Here is a 21,429-nt window from a genome sequence, read left to right as displayed (position 1 = left end):
GTAGTATTGACTAAAATAGACTCTTAAAAATGGTTAGGCGTTTGGCTCGTGTACGCAAGAAAGATTAAGTTTTAATTCTCTGAGGAAGCGGGATGTTGTCTTTGGTCCCGCGAAACATCGGAGTAAATCCAAGGATGATTTTCTATGTGTGTGTATGTTGTGTGATTGTGTCTTCGTTGTGTTACATTTTGACAAGTCTTGGATTAACAAATTAAGGCGAGTGAAGCCCTCAAGCTGATCAATATAATAAACCTCGCCTAAAAATATGTCTTTCAAAAAATGGATTGCTTTTACTTTAATATGGTTTGGCCATTCGAGATGCACCTTTGCACATGTGCTAGTTAATACGCATATTATGTAAAGTTATTTTTGTGGAGACGTTGAGCATTTTATATGAGGTAGGAGGTGGTTAAGAGTTTTTCTGTCATCTTATCGTGTGTTTATGCCAATCATTTTATTGTGATGTAAAAAGTTAACGAACCAACGTCTTCTGTCAGCTGACAACAGCTTGTTTTGTTGTAATTTGTGAATATTTCATTACTATTAACTGTGATGTAAACGTTACCAAATTTGCTGCTGTAGCTGATCTTGATGATGACAAGACCAGAATTTGGACTGTTCTCTTACAAAAATATTTTGGTTGTAAACTAAAACTAACTGAATCTTTGCAGGATCAAGAATCATCTTCAGAACTGAAACAAGACAAGCCCAAAGCTGACGATCCTGTCGTAGATTTGTTCCCTGACGACGATGCTGAGGAAAGGAATAGTAAGTTTTAGGTGTAGTTTTAACCATTTAAATGTGACTTAACAATTGCACCTTAAAAATTATATTCTCTAGTTAATTGAATGAACTTAACTAAAATACATGAAGTTCAGTTAGTTAAGTGAAACCTCAATCAATTGTTGTTAATTTTCTTTATTATCCATCATGTGCACAAATATGACTACTGCAGATTGCGAGACTTAAATCAACAAATCTATAATACCTCGTCAGCGACTATTAAATTTGTTTGCCTTCCTACTTTTGACCTCAGCAATAATTCTAATGCCAGACTTAATATTCCCTTATAACCCAGTAACCTTGTTATAAAAATCAGGGTCTACCTTGCATGAAGTGGGGTAGTAGGTCTCTTTTTTTTATGTTGATTGTAATAGTACCGAGTTTCTAAATCCAAATTTTCGACCTCGGCGACCTTCCGGATCACCTCCAAATAGCTTAAAAATCGACTGAATTTCGCACTATTTTTACGTTTGTCCGATTTTGACCCTGAAGCATCACTTCTTCATAAAGAACAACCATAACCATTTTTAAAGTACATTAGATTACCTATAATCTAAGACCAAAGTGGCTATTACAGGCCTTATAGTTTTCAAGATATGACTACGCAAACAACGGCTAAAATTACCAAATTTTGAATTTTTTAAAGTTTGGCTAACGTTAACCCTAAAGCATAACTTTATCATTATTTTTCATTAAAACGACTATAATTACTTTAAAACTACATTAAATTAGTCACAATTTAAGACCAAAATGGTGATTATAGGCCTAACACATTTAAAGATACCCCTCTTCAAGGTTCATAAAATCTTCCATAAATTTTTGTACTTTAAGATTCAAGCTATTCAATTTGGTAAAATTTTATAAAAGAACCATAATAAGAATATAAACAAATTTATTTCATTTCAACAACATATTATAAGTTTTTTTTCCTTTTTTTATGGAAGAAATCTATTGTAACTAAAATGTTTATACTATCAAGAGGAATTTTTTATAAAGAATGAAGAGGCAACAGTGAAAACAGGTTGTAACTTTGCTGTCGTTCTGCCATGCTACATATTACTTCTTTTATGCCAAGTTTTTGAATCTGTACCTGCAGGATATGTTGAATTAGGAAACAAAATGGATTTCAATAAACACCAGTTATTTACCACCAACGGGTTCTTCACCATTCATTGAGCATTCTGAAAAGTTCTAGACGGGTGTTTGGACAGACATGACTATAGTTGTATGAGTTGTATAGTTGTATAGAGCAGGTGCTCATTTGCCTAATGAAAAGCTATATAGATTTGACTCGGGACCGTGGTGTAGCTGACACCGTTCTCATCCGATGGACAGTAGGAATGATATAATTTATCTGTAGAATTTAAGTGCTGAGGTTGAGGAGTAGGCCTACTGCAATCTTAAGGCACATACAACTGAGTAGTATGTAGAAATGAGAACCTCATGAGTCACTCGAGTTGAAGCGAATACAGAGAAGCTGTGTGACTGGTTCCTTTGTCACCCTCCCTAATAGTGATGTTATAATGTTCTTAAGCAGTGGAATTGTTGGAAGGAAACTGTCAACTGTAATATGGCTAGAGATATTGGCAATGAAGCTATGACTGGGACGGGTGGCGTCTTCCTGTAATCCAGCTACTAGGAGGTCACGAATTGTGGATATTTATAGGCATGTACTGTGGATACGATACTTCCTGGTGTGGATTAACGTCCGCACGGGTGAATACTACGACTATCCGCAGTACTATCCTGATAATTAGACCAATTCATATATACCAAGGCAAAAATGCGGTTCGGATTCCACTATAAACTGTAGGTCCCTTAGTCGCCATTAGCTGTATGGGCTATTAATTAACAGCTGTGCCTAAGGAATATGTCGGCCTTAGTCACTAACAAGACTACAAGATCGCGCCACTCATCATACACTCATCTCCATTCATACTTGGCTTAAAATACCTACTTTGTATGGTCGCCATTTCAAAGAAAAGTATTAAAGATGTTGAGAGTTTTATGAGAAAAATATGAATAAGTCAGATACAAAAAGAAGAATAAAGTAGAATCTCTTTCTTCTGATGTTAATACTCTGACTGTTGGCAATATAAAGGTGACTATTGACCCCCCTACACTGTTTCACAGGCTATGCGTTCTGAAGCAGTCGGATGAAGAATTAAAGAACTTCTTTACACATGGATTTTCACCATTACCCTTGTCTCAATTGAATGAAAAACTAAATCATAGTTCACACATCCAAACGTCTAGAGTTAGTCATACTAGTCAATCTTAACTGATACCCCTCCAGAACGAGTCCATGTCCAAGGGTACAAGGATCATCTAATCACAGACGCAGTCGCCCTCAGTGTTCTCCAACCTGCTCCCGCGGCGATACAATTAAATAAATACCGTTCGTCACGGGCCTATGTTCTATCCACGAGAACCATTTATTGTAACAATGTACGTGTGTGTTTATGTTGATAGATACAATAGATTTATTTCCATTAAAATTTTTTTTATAACACAATCTGTTCTTGAGATGAAATAAATTAGTTTATTTCTTATTATGGTTCTTTTATGAAACTTCTAATAGCTTGAAACTTAAAATAAAAGCATTTAGGGAAGATTTTATGAACCTTGAAGAGGCATATCTCTTAATGTAGTTTTAATGTAGTTTAAAAAAAATTATGGTTTTTTAATGAAAAATAATTAGAAAGTTATGCTTTAGGGTTAACGCAACGGTTAACGTTTGCCAAACTTAAAAAAAATCAAAACGTAATTTTAGCCGTTGTTTGCTGAGTCATATCTTGAAAACTATGAGGCCTGTAATAACCATTTTGGTCTTAAATGATAGGTAATTTAAAGTACTTTACAAATGGTTATGGTTGTTCTTTGTGAAAAAGTAATGCAAAGTTCCCCCCCCCCTTCAAGTTTTATCACCTTTATACATCCACTTCAAATAGTTATCGCCTAACGTGTAATACTGAGCCTGTGTTGTAGACATGTCACCGACGCCGCCATCGCAGTTTGCCCAGCAGGTGAACGCTGGCTACGAGATCCCTGCCAGGTTGCGGACACTACACAATCTTGTGATACAATACGCCAGCCAAGGTCGCTACGAGGTGGCTGTGCCTCTGTGCAAACAAGCACTAGAGGACCTGGAGAAGACCAGTGGTCACGACCATCCCGATGTGGCCACCATGCTGAACATACTGGCATTGGTCTACAGGTAATTAACTTGTAAATATATAAAGATCTTACATAAAGGCACAATTTTTATACTTTGCCCAAAAGTTGCCAAATATAAAGGTTTGGAGAAAGTTAACCTTGCTGGTGTAGATTTCAAGTCTGTTTGACAGAGTTTGCAGGCAATCAGCTAAGTCTAGCAGACTCAAGAAAATGGTCTGTTACCTAATAATGCTCTTTTGACACTTACTTCAGTAGTATTCACACTGCCCTAGAAATAGAGCTATTTCCAGACAACGATCAGTAATCAAGCATTTTTGTTAGTTCTGTATTTTCATTACTGTATGACATCTTCTTGCATTGAGTTAGTAGTAGGGATGGTCAAGTCTCGAAATTTCGGGAAATTTTCAATCTTGTTACATGAGACGAGATATCTTTTTGACCGAGATTTTTATCGAGAATAAAAAAAAAAAAAAATATTAAAAACGCCTGCAGAAAGTCAATGCAATACCCGCAATACAGAAGCGTGTTGTAGTTGCGTTTCCTTTGCGAAGGCGTTCTTATTTAATTAATTCTTTTAATGTAAATATTACTTTAATTATTTTAATAATATTACTTTAATAACATTTTTAGAAGTTTTGTTAAGTGTAAGCAGTGTGAGGAATGTTTTATTACCATAAAAAAAGTCAAAACAAGTAACTATTTTATAAAAATTAATATTGCTTTTATTTTATGATTTATTTTATTTTAGGATAAGTTGAACTCTATCCTAACTTATCACCATGTTTCCTAATCGTAGGCATTTTTAATAAGTTAGGCGTGAATAATAAAAAAATGTTATGCTGATGTTATTTAATAAAAGATTGTAAATAATATTCTTGCCTATTATCATTATTTTTGTATTAAACAGTCATCTAACAATGTTACAAAATCAGGTAAAAATTTCGAACGTGCATTTCCCGTTGTGTATGAGAAGAGAAATCTCGTCTCGATCCCGTCTTGAAATTTTATGAGAAATAAAAAATCTCGTCTCGTCTCGTCTCGAACTAAAAATCCAATCTCGTCCATCCCTAGTTAGTAGAGATCAAAATCAATGTTAATGCAACTGAAATAGTACCAAACCATAATTACTAAAGTCGTTAACTGCAATCTACATGTTTGCAAAATGTTATTTAGGATCTTTGTTGAAAATGGTAGTTTGCAACTAGAAGATTTAACCACACACTAATAAGAGCCCTTTCACACGAGGCCACTGGTGGCGGTCACCGGTGGCCGTCACTGGTTGCCCGCCACAGCTTAAACATTGTTTTAAATGGGGGCTTTCAGACGAGGCCACTGCAGTTGCCCGTCAGGACACAGTGGCCGAGCAGTGTCTCCTCGCGTAACTGCAAGCGGCAACTGCAATGGCGTCAACTTGTCATGATGCATTGAATTAAATAGCAGCCTTCAGACGAAGCCACTTGTGGCCGTCACCGCGGAACCACGCACTTATTTTGCGGTCAACAGTCAGTTCACGTGCAGAAATAGACGCACATGTGGTAGTTGAAGATTTGTTTTGTGTTGAACTGTTTGTGCTTGAGCAAAAGAAAAATAAAGAGGATATGTTGCAGCAAAAGAAGAAAAACAAAAGTCTAAACAAAATAATAGAAGACAAAATTAATACTGGGGAACTATATTGAGGGATTAAAGTACACAGCAATTTGAAATAGTACAAAGGTGAAATATGCCAATAAAATAAAATAGGAAAACAATAATTGTGACCAAGCGTTATAACAAGCATTTTCTCAACTAGTTGTACGGTGGCTTGTCACCATCAACTGCAGTTGCCCGGCCGGTAACCAGTGGCAGCCAGAAGTCAAAGCCTCCAGTGGCCTCGTGTGAAAGGGCCCTAATGTGAGAGATGATTTTATTCAAGATCTAACTTTAGCGCAGTTATATATTGCAAAGATATGATTTGTGTTTAAATATCATGGTAAATTAAAATTAACAGACACACAATCAAAATTGTGACTTTTGTTTCAGGGACCAGAACAAGTACAAAGAAGCTGCCAACTTGTTAAATGACGCCCTCGCAATAAGAGAGAAGACTCTGGGTGAAAATCATCCTGCAGTGAGTTAATCCCGCCTATATAAAAGCAGTATAGAAGTAATACAAAACTACTGTAAAAAACATGGATACACTTAAATCTTAAATCCCAGACATAAAACCCAAACATAACTGTACTTTCCTGGATACAGCTTAAGTTTAAATATATTTCCCCACTGCTTAGTTTTTGAACCCCAAAGCCTGATATATCAGTCATCAAATGTAGGCCTAGGCCTAACTAACCAAAATTAACCTACTATTAGTAAAATAACTGAATAATAGTGGCTGGAACCCACACCTGACATGTTTTGCTACCTCGTTATTACACTCTAGTAGACCATTAGATGAGGTGTATTCAAAGGTCGGGCGATCTAATACTTATCTTTTTTGCCATGATACAACACAGTGGATCGAGGGTTCAAATCCAGTCTCTGTCGAGTCTAGTGTGCATCTCATGAGAAGTCATCCTTCTTATTAAAAGTTCATGTGATAGGTGGGGTATTTGCGATTCACAATAAATTGGTTGTGACATTGTTACTTTTCTCTATTTTTTTTAGAATTTCCATCTAACTCTTGTTAAAAATTTGTGAATATTGGTGAGTTTTAGAAACACAACCAATGTATTTTCTTCTTTTTTCGAGTGTGCTAGTAGAATTTATTTATTCAAAATCACAAACACTTTTGAGGGAAAGCAGTTTAAATGCCTCAAATGATTGAAGAGATGCTGGGAATTGATACTCTTCCCTCTTTCAATGCAAAGATGTTAACTGCTAAGATTTCTATACACCTAAAACAACTATTGATAGAGATTCTTAATGTTGATCTTCAAACCTTCAGTTGGCACTCTGTTATCTTAACATACTGGCTTTCCATGGGCTTTTACAATGAATTCACATTGTCTACTAAAGTTGTAAACTTACATGTGTGGTGGGGCAGGTGGCAGCTACCTTGAACAACCTGGCGGTGCTGTATGGAAAGCGGGGCAAGTACAAGGAGGCAGAACCACTGTGCAAGAGAGCGTTGGAGATCAGGGAGAAGGTGTTGGGCAAGGATCATCCAGATGTGGCCAAACAACTGAACAACCTCGCACTGCTCTGCCAAAACCAGGCAAGTGACATTAAGATAAGCAGCTTGTATACCATTTCAAAGTCATCATGCATATACTTCAACAGTCCTTTAAGATCCTCCATAAAGTAATCCTCAGGTACAGTAGTTCCCATCATATCCTACCACGGGATTGAGGTTCTGGATGGATTAACTAGTCTATTTGAAAAATGATAATTTATTGATTTATTCTTATTAATATTATGTAATTAATAAATGTAGTCATCTTATTTTCTTTTATCTTCAGTTCATACTGTTGTACTACATTATGCACAATTTGTTCATCAGTTGGATAATAACTAGTATTCAAAATCATCACCACCAGTTATTAATTCTGTATTTTTCATATTCATAATATTTTGTAAATAACCACACTTTTAAATTATCAAGCAATTGTTTAGTTGGTTTGGCCAACTACTGAGTAGTGAGTACTGAACACAGCAAAATGTAATGAAACAGATAAATTGTAAGAACCCTCAATACGTGAGACTAATGTTTGCAAACTGCAAACTATTCATTACTAAAATCGAAACGACTTCCGCAGGGAAAATACGAGGAAGTGGAGCGGTACTACCAGAGAGCGTTAGAAATCTACGAGTCCAAACTGGGGCCGGACGACCCGAATGTGGCCAAGACGAAGAACAACCTCGCCTCATGCTACCTCAAGCAGGGGAAGTACAAAGAGGCAGAGATACTTTACAAGCAGATCCTGACACGGGCGCACGAGCGGGAGTTCGGCACTATCGACGGTAAGTGGACCACCACTGTCCTGTAGCCTGCAATGTGGAGGGTGGAATGTGACGGTGCTTGGAGTCTAGAATAATAATGCTCTGTTGTCCTACGGTTGATATAAAGCTGTTTTTTCTCACGGACAAATTGTATTACAATTCAGTTGGTGCTTTTCTTTTTTAATATGTCTGCAAAACTTTTGACTTCTTGGAAATTTTAGAATTAATTTACCTGGACTGGTAATTTTTTCGGGTTTTTGTTTTTAGGAAACTTTTAATAAAATTTGAATCTGAAACATAATGCAGTAGACCCCCGATTAATTCACGATAATGAGTGAATGATCATGGATGATTGAAATAATTGTGGGTAACTCAAACCTAATCTAAAATTTGTAGGAAATAACAGCATTGACCTCAATGTATTGTTCAGATTTAATACAGGTTTAGGTAATAAGAAAGAATTTTAAACTAAGTGTACATACCTTTTAACCTGGTTCTGCACACTTAATTGTTTTAACCATTATTATTTGAGAACATATGAAAAGGCCTAGTAAACAAAATAAAAACACACACACAAAATTTAACTGTTCAAACCTATTGCGCTGTTGGGAAGGATGTGACTCATCAATGGTCAGTAAAATAAACAACAGCAACTGTTTTTTATTTTGCAATACTGGTTAGTTCACTTGTATTTAATTGGGAGTCTACTCCTACTGTAGAGTGCACTTCCCTTTTATTCCACATCCATAAATACTATATACACTATCACAACTTTGAAACACATAAATTCAACTTGTTTAGGAAAGTGCATGACTTGCCTGACATTAAATTCTCGTGGATATGGTGGTGACTGACTGACTGACCAGTCGGTCGTTTCATTAAACATTGCTTGACTCACAGACCTCAATGTCCGCAAGTAGTACTAGGTCCAAGTGACAGAGGCAGGACTCTGTAACTATTAACTCTGTTGAGTTCTATATATTGTCACAGGCTCGCTCGCAGAGCTGTAAAAACAGTGGGGAGGTTTAATTTAAGTATGTATCCTTTGCCAGCCTGTCGATAAAACTGGACTGCCACATCATCAGGTGCCAAAATTGCGGGATTTTACAGTATCTACATTTTTTTTTATTGAGTGATGAATAAAATCATATCCAGATAATTTCTTTGGTGAAAGTGTTTTGCAGATATATGAAAAAAGAAAAACTATTTCCAAATCCAAAATCAATGTAATTACATTTTTAACTAAAATACATAACACTATGAGACATTAGACTTATAAGATATTTGGGCAAATTTACATTCCATCCTCAGAGTATTAAAGTAAGAACTTAAAGTACAAGGACAATCTTCTAGAATCTCATCCTACCACCACCAAATAACTTGTGATGTCTGCTGTTGTGAAGTGACTGCAATGAAACTGTAATTTTGTGGCTTGATGTTTTTTTTTTAGTTTATTGTTTTGTTTGTTTTGTAGAATCTTGTTTTGTTTAGGATATTTTTGTAAGGGGTTTTTTTTTTATTTGTGTTTTTCATAATGTGAAGAACGTCAGGGTGTCTTTGGGGAATTTTTAAGTACTAGCAAGAAAATACGGGAATTTTGAGGAGTCGTTTTGTGGACACCCTGAATTGATTTTACTTGTTTTAGAATCTAGTTTATCAGTACAAAAATTATTTTACAGAATGTGATTGGAACCATTCCATTTTCATTTAAAACAATTTAAGTGTAAAATAAAGTAATCTCGTCATCTCAAATTTTTAAATCTTTTACTGAACATAGTGTTCCAATATGGTTTTTATAAAATTATATAAATTTGTTTATGACTAAGGTTGTATACTGTTATTGTTGTGATTTAGTCTAATGAAAGATTCTTATTTTTATTTGTATTACATCACGGGTGTAGTTATATACTTAAAATTAATAGTTAATTTTCATTTAATTGGTTGTATCTCCAAGTTTTTTATTTATTTATGAAATAAAAGAGTAATATGCCTTCTATTAACTATATTATCGGGGGTTTTATAGTGTAAAAAATCAAATTTAAAATAGTAAAATACATTTTTCTTTTAAGTTAAAACCTGCATTTCTTTATTTTTGTTTTTAAATTTATCAACACAACATCTTAGAATGGATTTCAATAATGTAATACATAGTGTGTAAATTGATACCTCATTCTTGTTTATACTTTGAAACCCCTGTTTCTATGAGACTTGAGTTGTTTAGTTCCAACTATATCCCTCTTTTCGTTATGATATACAAGAGAAACCATGATGGTTTGTGATGTTGGTTGTGTTAAGGTTAGGGTTCACTCGCTTTTTGGGCATTGCAATTTTAGTCATTTAGAGTGTATTTATTATTGTAGAAGATGTATTTAATATTTTTATATTTTGAAAGCTACCTGTAGTAAGTTAACTCCATACAAAGTAAATCTTTTTCTAGGATTTTCCGATTACAATTTTTTTATGTTCTCACAAGTTAAAAATGTTTATCAATCAAATATTATTGTACTTGAAAATATGTTTTATCATGATTTAATGTTTTGGGTAGGCCACATATACAAAATTATTCTGTTACTGAAAGCATAAGAACACAAATTTTTTTACAAAATTTACTTTGTTACAACCCGGTATTTTAGTAGACCTTTTTTTCCTGGTCTTGTGATAAACAAAAAGTGATCAATGCCAAAGACTTTTCTTTGGGTAGACTATTTCACTATTTCCACCAAACTGTGTTACTATGTATATATTTTTTTATTTGAAAAACGAGAAAGTTGGCTATTTTTGTAGTGTAACTTATCATTTGCGTTTTGTATTTGTTTAGCTCAGTTTACTATTTTTTGTTCCTAGGCTTGTTTATTTGTGAACTGTAACTACCTACACTTTATGTGTACTTGTTGTCGCTTTGTTTATAACGTTGTGTATTAATGTTTATATTTAGTTTGGCAATTTGTAGTCTTGTCAGTTTACGAGAGGAAGAATTTCAGCAGAAAATTTAAATATTTTACTTATTGATTTTTGGGTTATGAAATTTTATTGCTTAATACAAATGCCTTGTTTTATGTAAAAGTTTAAAGATAAAATATTTATTGGTCATTTTTTAAACGTAGCCCCTTTAAGAACTGTTAAGATAGTTCATGATTTTTTCTCATTCTTATTTACGAGTTTAATATAGTTGAAACCTCAAGTCCGCTATTACTTCATTATTTGTTGCCAACATAGTTTCATGCATTTCCTTGAATTAAATTACATTTTACTCTTAATAACACAGTAAAGTTGAAATTCTTTCTTTCATAGTGATGTCAATTATTCTCAATGTACTGTTTGCTGCATTTATTTGCTTGCTTGTGCCTGTTTTGCCCAGGCAAGTACTTAAGCCTCTATTTGCCTTATTAAATAGTTACCACTTTAATTTGTGTTGTTTTTCTCCTATAGTCCAGTGTTAAGTTAATACTTTCAATTGCATTCAAAATTTTCAAACTGAGGATATTTACTCTTCAAAATAATTAACTAGTCTTTTGACTAATAAAGATGTAAAGATACAATCATAATTTAAATAGATTTGACCAGTTTTCTATTGTAAATGATGTATGAATAATATTTTCAGATACCTATTTATATTGTTGTGACAGTTTTACTTCAGAGTTTTGTTTTGTTTATTTAAATCATGTAAGGCAAATAATTAAACTATTTATTTTATTTTTCATTACTTAAAATGTACCCTTGAATTGGTTTTGAAATCTATTTGATTTGGTTTCACATAATTTTAGCAATTAAAATTTGTTATGGTTATGTTTTTATCAAAGAGAAAATAAGCAACACATAAAGGTTGGAAAGTATTTTTAACATATTAGATAGGCATACCTTATTTTGTTATGAGTTAAATATTTTACACAGAATGCTACTAATTAAAAATGTATTTTCCAGTTGTAAATTTGTTTATTTTGCTGGTTCCGAATTTTCATGTTATGTTAAAAGTTGAGTCTACCCCAGAAAAACATGGTAGGACCTAAACTAATGAACAAAGTTTGGTAAAAAAATAATAAGCAAGAGATATCATGATCATTTAATTTCATATTGGAAATTTTCAATGTCAAACCTTTTATTTCATTATTCTTTTCATAAAGTTTAAAATCAATTTGAAATAAATGTATAGAGTGAAAACATTTGATACGCCATTTTCCAAATTGTAAGCTTATTGTTTGTAGTGTCATTGTTTCTTGTTAAAACAACCCTGTAATTTTATCTAGTTTACATATTGATTTGGTGGGGTAGGTATATTATTTCCTAATATACTTTTGTTTTTACTTTGTATGCATGTGTTTGTTTATTATTTAAGACTCTTTTATTTTGGACTAGAAAATATTGTGCAACTTTTGACTCTGGAGAAACATTCAGTGGCAAAAGTTTGATTTATAATTTACCGTTTTTGTGTTTTGGTTTAATTTAATTTCTGTTATTTATGTTGTGATTGTGAATGGTAGTTTTTACTTGTTTAGTTGAATTTCTTCCCTTTTCGAATACACCTCCAATAACTTCACATGATTATATAAATATACTTTAGAAACATTTTATTTTATGACATGGTAAACATGATCTTTTTTCTAAGGGCTACAACAAAGTACAATTGTAACATCTTGACAAATTAGGCCAGTTACTTTCTTATTTTATTTTGTAAAGTTTATCGCACACTTAAACTAAATTTAAGTTATTGAAGACTATTTTTTTTCAAACTCGAATGAAAAGTGGCGTAGGCAAGTACACTTTCTACTTTTCTCATGCCTACTTTGATTGAATCATAAATTTTCAAACACAATAGTAACCAATATTCAAGAACACATAACATCAAAACTTAACCTCAAGAATAGTTAATACATTTTAAACCAACGGATCAGATTTGAATGTGTTTTATAAATTAAACATGTACCTACTCCATCACTCTCAAAGATATTTTTTTAACTAATAATTCGTTTAAGCTTAACTCATCCCTTTTCACAAGAAATCCTAATGGAGCCATTTAGCTTTTTTAAATATAGCTTTAAAGTGAACAATTAAGTACTGTAGTTACTAAAGATATTGAATGGTTGCCACTGAGTGTCAGAGTCGGTTGTGCAAGCGTTGACGCGTCCCGACGTGTTACAGGAGACAACAAGCCGATCTGGCAAGTGGCCGAGGAGAGAGAGGAGAACAAACACCGCAACAAGGAGAACGCACCTTACGGGGAGTACGGCGGATGGCACAAGGCAGCCAAGGTAACTTATACATAGTTATAGTAGACCATTGACTGAAGACATCTATCCGTATGGACTAGCTCTTGTTGACTTTTCAAATATAACATCCTTGAATGAATGTTTCTCAGAGCAAGCTACTGTCAAAATGTACCTAAGCCCCCCTTAGTTTTTGATACTTCAATGGTGGGACATGACAGATGTATGCCATCTTCTAAGCCATAAGCTGTAAATAAGGCACACTGGCATTTAATGTGTTCTGATATTTATAAGGCACACTGGTTGAGCTAAACTGCATAAGTTTGTTTGCCATAAGCTGTTGATTGTTTGCAATAGGTTGTCATTTCAGTTTAGCTTGGTTATAATGTTGGCACGTTCATCATAAATCCTTAAAACTGGGTTTATACAATGCCAGTTGGTCAAGTGTAGCATCTAAGGGTGAAAACATAGTGGAGAGGAGAGCTAGCTGAGCGTTTTTGTACCCCCGATGGAGCTGCTCATGCATATATGAAGCAGCAACAGTAGTGAGTCCAAGAGGCTGAAGTACAGTACTTTTGAATATACTTTAAAACTTATTTATATATCATGAGGGTAATACGTACTGATTTTGTAAATGAATGAATGGTGAAAATAGTAAAAAACAGCAAAGTGGCCACTCATTGAACAACTTCCTAAAAATTTTAAATAATAAAAATTGTAAGATATATTTATAGAAGCTTTTAATCATTGTATAAAAAAAGAAAAAACTGTTTACCGGATAAATTGTATATTAAATATGACACTTAATGGGAAAACTGTATTTTGAAAAGAGTAATTACACCATATCGATTCATGCATTGTAATTAAATTATTCCTTGTTCCAAACAGGACGATATTCACGAACTGACAAAATAAAACTACATTTAATAGTTGGTTTGACCAGTGAGGCTCGGCCTTCGACCAAACCCTCGAGGTAAAGAAATCTGTGTAGAATTTCAGAGCGGAGAGGCTAGCGTGTTGGCGCGAGTACCCACTACGCTCCCCGCTCCACTATGTTTTGGCGCACCTACATGTATGATCTTAAACCCGCTTAGCTATGCTTTCCGCTACACTAGAGCCTTGCCGCTCCACTATGTTTTCACCCTAAAGCCTGCCTCATCTTCCAAGTAGGGTAAAGGTTAGGATAGGGAAAGGAAATATGTTTTGAACAAATGTCTTTCATCATTCTATTGTGTAAGCATTAGTTTTCTTTCTATTATTTTGAGACTTTGAGTTAGTATTTCATAACAGTTCCTGTGTTTTCTACCAGAAAGCCTTTATAATATATATTTTTTTTTATCACAATTTTATATTTCTAAATGAAGTATTTATTGATAGTTCATTAGCTTTTTTCAAAGCTTCTGAAAGATTGAAATATTGACCAACGTTTAAACCTGACTTACACAATGCCAGTTGGTGAGGTCTTTGCTGAAATCGCAATGCTGAAATTGGTGCTTTGGTGAATCTTTGCCAATTGTTCCCCCATGAGTGTGGGATTGTCGGAGACAACTGATTTTCAGGCAAATTGTGAGGGCAGTTGGCAAGGTAATTGTGCTACCTACTGGCATCGGGTAAACCCGGCTTGAGATTATGTTGCAATAATCCATCCAAAACGTGTGCCAGTATTAACACCAGTTCAATTCTCAAAGATCAAAATTCAACAGTCTACTTGCAGTGTGGCAGCCTCCTCCTAGTTTAGGTTTGGATTAATTTACCAATAGCTGTCTTCAGGAGGTGTTTTCAATGTAGTCCGTACATATAGCAGTCTTTGAGAAATTTCCTAAAAAATACAAACATTGTTTGGTTTGCAATAAATAAATGATTGACATGATTTTTTTATGTCTAGTCGAGCTGGTCTAGTAATATAGCACACGACTTTGGTATTTCAGTTCCCAGGTTCAAAACCTGCCAGATCACCAATAAATTTTATACTTTACTTTACTTTAGGTCTAACCTGAAGTAATGTGAAAAACTATCCTGGGGTAGTGTACAGGATATTAACACTCCTGGCATCCTAGGACTATAACTATAGGATAACTATAGGATGCTTAACTATTAAGCATCCTAGGAAAAAACTATAGAATGAATATAATTTACGAGTGATCGTCCACAGGTTGACTCCCCTACAGTGACCACAACACTGAAGAACCTTGGAGCTCTCTACAGACGACAGGGTAAATACGAAGCTGCCGAGACTCTGGAGGACTGTGCCTTGCGCTCTAGGAAAGAGGTTAGTTTAGTTTTCAGTCTAGAGGTTATCAGTGTATGGAGGGTAGCAAGGTTAATTACCTTCGGCCAGACCTAGCAGGTTAGGAAAGTTCTGGAAGTGTGTAAACACTGAGTAAAAGATTTTTTTTATAAATAGGCCCCCCATTGGATTGTTTAGACAATGAGGTTGTGTGAGTGCTGTCAAAACTGTGTATGGTGTAGGTTCTGTTGTGAGCATCGTGATAGGATCAGAAACTAGAAGGGTAAAATAGAAAGAATAACCTAGTTAAAGGAAATTTTGTTCTTTATTAATCTACTAGCTGGCCCGACAGACGTCGTCCTGTCCTATTGTGGTTTTATGTCACATTCTCGTTCATTTTCAAGATGAGCTCGTTCGCATGGCTCAATCACGTCCTGGTTGAAGTTCGTTCGCTACGCTCACTCACCTTTAGGTTGGAGCTCGTTCGCTGCGCTCACTTGCCTTCAGGTTAGCTCGTTCGCTACGCTAACTCGCCTTTTGGTTCCAAATTAGCTGTTCTCATAAATTAAAAAAATATATAGTGCTGCACCCTGTTGGTAAACCTATTAACTTTTTAATGCTATTGAACATCACAGAATCAAATTGTTTAGCTGCACCAGCTGTTAAGATTCTTTAATTCCATTTAAATATGAGTACTCATAAGGTTAACATGGGAAACTCCAGAGCCACTGGGGCGGAGCCCTATTGACGGATCTGCACCAAACTTCACACAAACCATCCTTGAATAATGCTTAATAATGCCTAAAAGTTTATAAAAAGCGGTTTTATAAAAAAAAAAAAAAATTATAATTACAGTGCTACAAAACTTGGCACAAAGTTACTGGGCATGAAAATCGTTTTAACACATTATTCAGTGATACGCTACCTCCTAAGAGGGACAGCCCACAAGGAGTCGGAAGAAAGTCTTAAATGCTATAAGCATAGGCTGATATGCACAACACTTGAAAAAATACCTTATTATAAATATAATTTTACACTTAAAATATTACACTATTTTTTTTCTGAATGCACGTCATGTCAATTTAATGTGCATATCAACAGTTTACATTAAGGATTTTTCTTCTGACTCCCAGAGAGCCGTCTCCCTGAGGAGGTAGCGTAACACTCAATCATGTTTTATTATGGGTTTTATGTCCAGTAACTCTGATCCAAGTTGTGAAGCTCCATCGCTAGTATTTTTTTAATACTTGACTGTCTCGGGACTTTTTTGCCACACTGTATAGATAGATGGTGTGAGACTTACAAAATGAGTACAAAATGCTTAGGTTGTGTTTCCTTTTGATGTAGTCAATTTGTATAGTTCATCCAAGGTGATAGTTTCAAGATGGTTACCTCGTAGTCTCATTACCTAAAACAGTACAAGTAGTACAATAAGGCAACCTGATTCTTGAAATATAAACGTTGGAACAACTGTTTTAAAGAATTCTAATGGTAAAAGGTGACACAATATATTTATTTTGCATTAGCCTTTAATCTAAGAAGCAAATTAAACTATGAATGAGTGTTTGCTGAAACATTTTCAGTCAGAAAGGGAACAGTGCTGTAGTTTTCCGTGTATGTCTAGGGCCTGGATATAGTGAAGCAGGCGAAGGTGAGTCAGATCCTCGGGAGCGGGGACGCGAGACGCAGTTCTGGCAACCGAGGACCTCGACTGGGCTCTCGTGAGAGTCTCGAGTCTATGAGTCAGTACGAGGGAGACGAGGTGAGCAAAACTCGTAACTTTGTCTGACAACTGACAAGCCACGGAAACAATAAATGACAGAGCTGCTTTTTTAAAAACCTCAACTGGATTTAATATGTTCTGATTTGTGCAGGGATGTAAAGATAAAGTATCTTAAGCGTAATTTCTCTTGCTTTTTCTAACAGTTCAAACAACATTTCAACAATTAGTATTCTCAGTAATCAAAACCCAAAAACCGCGGATATCACAAAACAATAGTAGTACCTTCTATTATTTTTATGATGCCCGCTGTTTAGGAATACGTGATAAGCGGTATAGTTATTTAATTTGCTCGCTTAAACAGTTAAGATTACGTAACTAAAATAACAGTAATTTATCGTGCTATCTCAGTAATCTATTACCAGGGTATAGGTGACACTTCAGTCTCAGTGATAGCATTATTTATCCTATTTCATTAAATAAATCCATTTCTATTACTCTCCCTAACCACACACACACACATATTGGTATGTTTATTTAAAACTGCCAAATTGCTGATTATTAATTTTTGACTTATATAGGCTTACCTCCGTCAGTAGTCCAAAATTGTGTCTTAATTCAACTAATGTTGATCAAAGCTGACATGTTTCGTTGCATTGCAACATCGTCGGAGCTTTACGTCAAAAACATCAAACAATTTAAACATAAAATACAACACGGGACACGGAACATTTAAACACGAAAAAACACGATAGCGCTATCATGACGCGGCACGGCAGCGGTTGTAGGTAGACTGGACACTGGTTATGTAACTTCGTCTCGTCCTTCTCTGTTATCAGCTAGGTGGTCAGCTGTTCCAGATGCGATAATACTGTTGAAGAGGGAGTGGGACTTGAACTGTAGTTTATCATCATTGAGGATGTATTCCTTGTGTTCTTCGTTTATGTTCATTTTATATATTTCATATTCCTCAAGTGTGTCCAACTTATTACCTTTCCCGCAAAAATGTAAAACTTCCAAGCCGCTCATAATATCACTCATTGAGTGATTACAATCTACAAGGTGTTGAGCAAACGCTGACTTTAGTTTGAGGTGTTTAGGATCTGGTCGGTGTTCTTTATATCGTGTTTGGAAGGCACGGCCTGTTTGCCCTATGTATTTACTTGGGCAATCCGGACAAGATATCCTATACACGCCGGTTTTATCTATTTTGTCACCTATCTCAATTTTATTAGTCAACACGTTTCTAGTACGGTTTGTAGTTCTGAAAGCTAGTTCAATGCCTTGTTTAGCGAGTTCTTTCTTTAATGCGTGTTGGATAGTGTGATTGTATTCCACGCAGACATATTTTTTCTTCTCTGAGCTGTCAATCTTCACACCTTGTTTGTTTTTATGTTTTGTGATTAGCCTATCTACTAAACCGCTTTTATAACCATTGACTGTAGCTATATGTTTGATAGTCTTGTATTAGATTTCATAGTTTGCTGCGTTTAATGGAACTGTTAACATCCTATGGACCAATGAATTAAATGCTGACATTTTTTGAGAATATGGGTGGTATGAGGTGTTGTGGATTGTTTGTACAGAAGTGGTTGGTTTCCTGTATATGCTATAATCGAATCTGTCGACAGTCTTCTTTATGGTTAAATCTAAAAAAAATAGATAAAATAGATAAAACCGGCGTGTATAGGATATCTTGTCCGGATTGCCCAAGTAAATACATAGGGCAAACAGGCCGTGCCTTCCAAACACGATATAAAGAACACCGACCAGATCCTAAACACCTCAAACAAAAGTCTGCGTTTGCTCAACACCTTGTAGATTGTAATCACTCAATGAGTGATATTATGACCGGCTTGGAAGTTTTACATTTTTACGGGAAAGGTAATAAGTTGGACACACTTGAGGAATATGAAATATATAAAATGAACATAAACGAAGAACACAAGGAATACATCCTCAATGATAAACTACAGTTCAAGTCCCACTCCCTCTTCAACAGTATTATCGCATCTGGAACAGCTGACCACCGAGCTGATAACAGAGAAGGACGAGACGAAGTTACATAACCAGTGTCCAGTCTACCTACAACCGCTGCCGTGCCGTGTCATGATAGCGCTATCGTGTTTTTTCGTGTTTAAATGTTCCGTGTCCCGTGTTGTATTTTATGTTTAAATTGTTTGATGTTTTTGACGTAAAGCTCCGACGATGTTGCAATGCAACGAAACATGTCAGCTTTGATCAACATTAGTTGAATTAAGACACAATTTTGGACTACTGACTAGATAAGCCTATATAAGTCATTATTCGTAGTCCAGGGGCTATCAGAATGAATAATATTAATTTTTAATTTATTTTTGTAGTTTTTTGCCTCCTGATCACAATTTAAATTATTACTAGAGGTTAGAATATCTTAATCTGTCATGTGATCAATGGCGACCTGTTTCAACCCAGCAATGGTCATCATCAGTCGTAGAATTAACATGGAATCACTCCAAAGAGGTAACCGAAAGTCTTAAAATATGTAACGAAGAACAATTAACATATAAATACATTTTGACAGAACGCTTGTGGCCGCTTAATAAATTTACGGCCTCAATTGTTTTGTAAAAACATTAATTGCTCTTCCTTACGTATTCTAAGACTTTCGACAACCTGTTCGGAGTGATTCCAGATTCCATGTTCCATCTAGGCCTGATGATGGCCCCATTGCCGGGTTGAAACCTGTCACTGCACATCGGTGTCATTGATCACATGACGGATTAAGATATTTTACCCTCTAGTAATAAAAAATGCATATTGCTCAGACTGAGAAAATTGTAGTGCAGTGACGCAATAAAAAATCATAAACAAAACCCTGATATTTAGAACCAAATAGAACTTCTTCAAAGAGTAGATTACCCGGATCGAAGAGAAAAAAATACCTGGGTTCAAAAGGTATACACAATTACTAGATTTAATCTTATCGTTGTAACTATTTTACGACTTGTCATACTTGAAATTTTTACGTACATTATTTGGCATCTTCCTTACAAATCTTCTTTGCAGTCATCATCACTGTTGTTCAAATAATAAAAATGTATACCCTTTCTAAATCAGTGAATCTTGGAAAAAATATTATCTACTTGTCTCTTATTGTTTCTGTGGGTTTTCAAAGAACAGAAATTAAATAATTTATTTTAATTTCCTATAGATTAATGTGCATACAATTTATTAATTAATATTATCTATTCATATTGGGCTTATGACATCTTAATGAAAAATAAAGACATTTCGTTGTTACTTTTCTCAGGAGTCTTGTAATGCTTTTCCTACCAAAACTTTTAATATTTCTGTAAAAATTTAAAAAAGCAAATATTGGAACTTCACAATAACATTAGTACTATTTGAAGTAAATTTCGCAAAATATTTCCTTTGTTATTTGATGCGAAAAGTATCAAAATAAAATTGTTCTAGGGTAAGGAACATTTAAAATTAACACATTGAACTTAATACAATTGATAAATAAATAAAATTGTTAATTTACATTATTAAATAATACAATATTTATTTACATTAGTTGTGTGATTTAAAATTTGTTACAGTTTTACACAGAAGTTGCTCTTATTTTGGAAATGCTATTTCAGAAGAAACATAATTGGAGAAATTAAATTTGCACCCAATTTAACTCATCCCAATTTAACTCATCAGGGTTTCCTCTGATGGATCTAAAACGTCAAAAGAACAAATAATTAACATGCGGGAATGCTTGAAATAAGGAAAATCTGTATCAATGAAGCTAAGAGCTTAAAATAAAAATATTGATTTTCATTTTATTTTGGGCAGTTTTTTTTCATAACTTCCAGTTTTGTGAGTTATATGTATTTTTTAGTCAAATAAATCAAGAAGAATATTTTCTAGGATTTAAGGTCGTAGTTGAATTTACTTTGATTGTAAATCAGAGTTTAAAATTATATTTCACTGTAGTGATTTGAATCCTGAGAATAAATGATTAGAAATGTAAGTCAGTACAACTTTACATACATATACATTAAGCAAACAGAACTTACTGGTAGCACACTAAGGTAAGTTTTTGTGCATGATTGTTGAGTGTTTTTTATGCACTTACCTATAATAATCACAGTTTATTGTTTTCATCAAACAAAAATAAGTAAATTTTTTAGTGAATCACATTTTAAGAAATTAAAATCCTACTCAAAATTGTTAGATTACTTAAATAGTTAATTTAATCTAAAAGTTGCGCTTATGTAAAACGTAACACCTAAAATGTTATAACCATTATTTATTTATACTGACCCAAACCAGAAAAACTCTTTGCCCATTTTTTAAATTGTTTTATTGTTTTATTTTATGATATATAGTATATACAATTAGGTCAGTGCATCGATGTATAATAACTCTACTGG

General features: G+C 34.4%; 1 protein-coding gene across 7 annotated transcripts in view; it reads left to right on the top strand.

The window, feature by feature from the left end:
- The window catches only part of LOC128984367 (kinesin light chain-like), a 153,717-nt gene that overhangs the window by 114,368 nt on the left and 17,920 nt on the right, over nucleotides 1-21,429 (top strand). For all 7 annotated transcript variants that reach the window (XM_054403683.1, XM_054403677.1, XM_054403679.1 and 4 more), the window contains 8 exons: nucleotides 672-768; nucleotides 3,772-4,000; nucleotides 5,980-6,067; nucleotides 6,980-7,150; nucleotides 7,692-7,896; nucleotides 13,012-13,121; nucleotides 15,229-15,345; nucleotides 16,928-17,065. In XM_054403683.1, the coding sequence (XP_054259658.1) occupies nucleotides 672-768; nucleotides 3,772-4,000; nucleotides 5,980-6,067; nucleotides 6,980-7,150; nucleotides 7,692-7,896; nucleotides 13,012-13,121; nucleotides 15,229-15,345; nucleotides 16,928-17,065 (1,155 nt within the window). The remainder of the gene's footprint in view (nucleotides 1-671; nucleotides 769-3,771; nucleotides 4,001-5,979; nucleotides 6,068-6,979; nucleotides 7,151-7,691; nucleotides 7,897-13,011; nucleotides 13,122-15,228; nucleotides 15,346-16,927; nucleotides 17,066-21,429) is intronic.

The sequence above is a fragment of the Macrosteles quadrilineatus genome, unplaced genomic scaffold (genome assembly GCF_028750875.1).
Source record: "Macrosteles quadrilineatus isolate MER2022 unplaced genomic scaffold, UCM_ALF_1.0 Scaffold_2__2_contigs__length_208266976, whole genome shotgun sequence".
In the NCBI taxonomy this organism is placed as follows: Eukaryota; Metazoa; Arthropoda; class Insecta; order Hemiptera; family Cicadellidae; genus Macrosteles; species Macrosteles quadrilineatus.
Note: the sequence above shows the minus strand (reverse complement) of the source record. Positions and strands in the feature narration are given on the sequence as shown.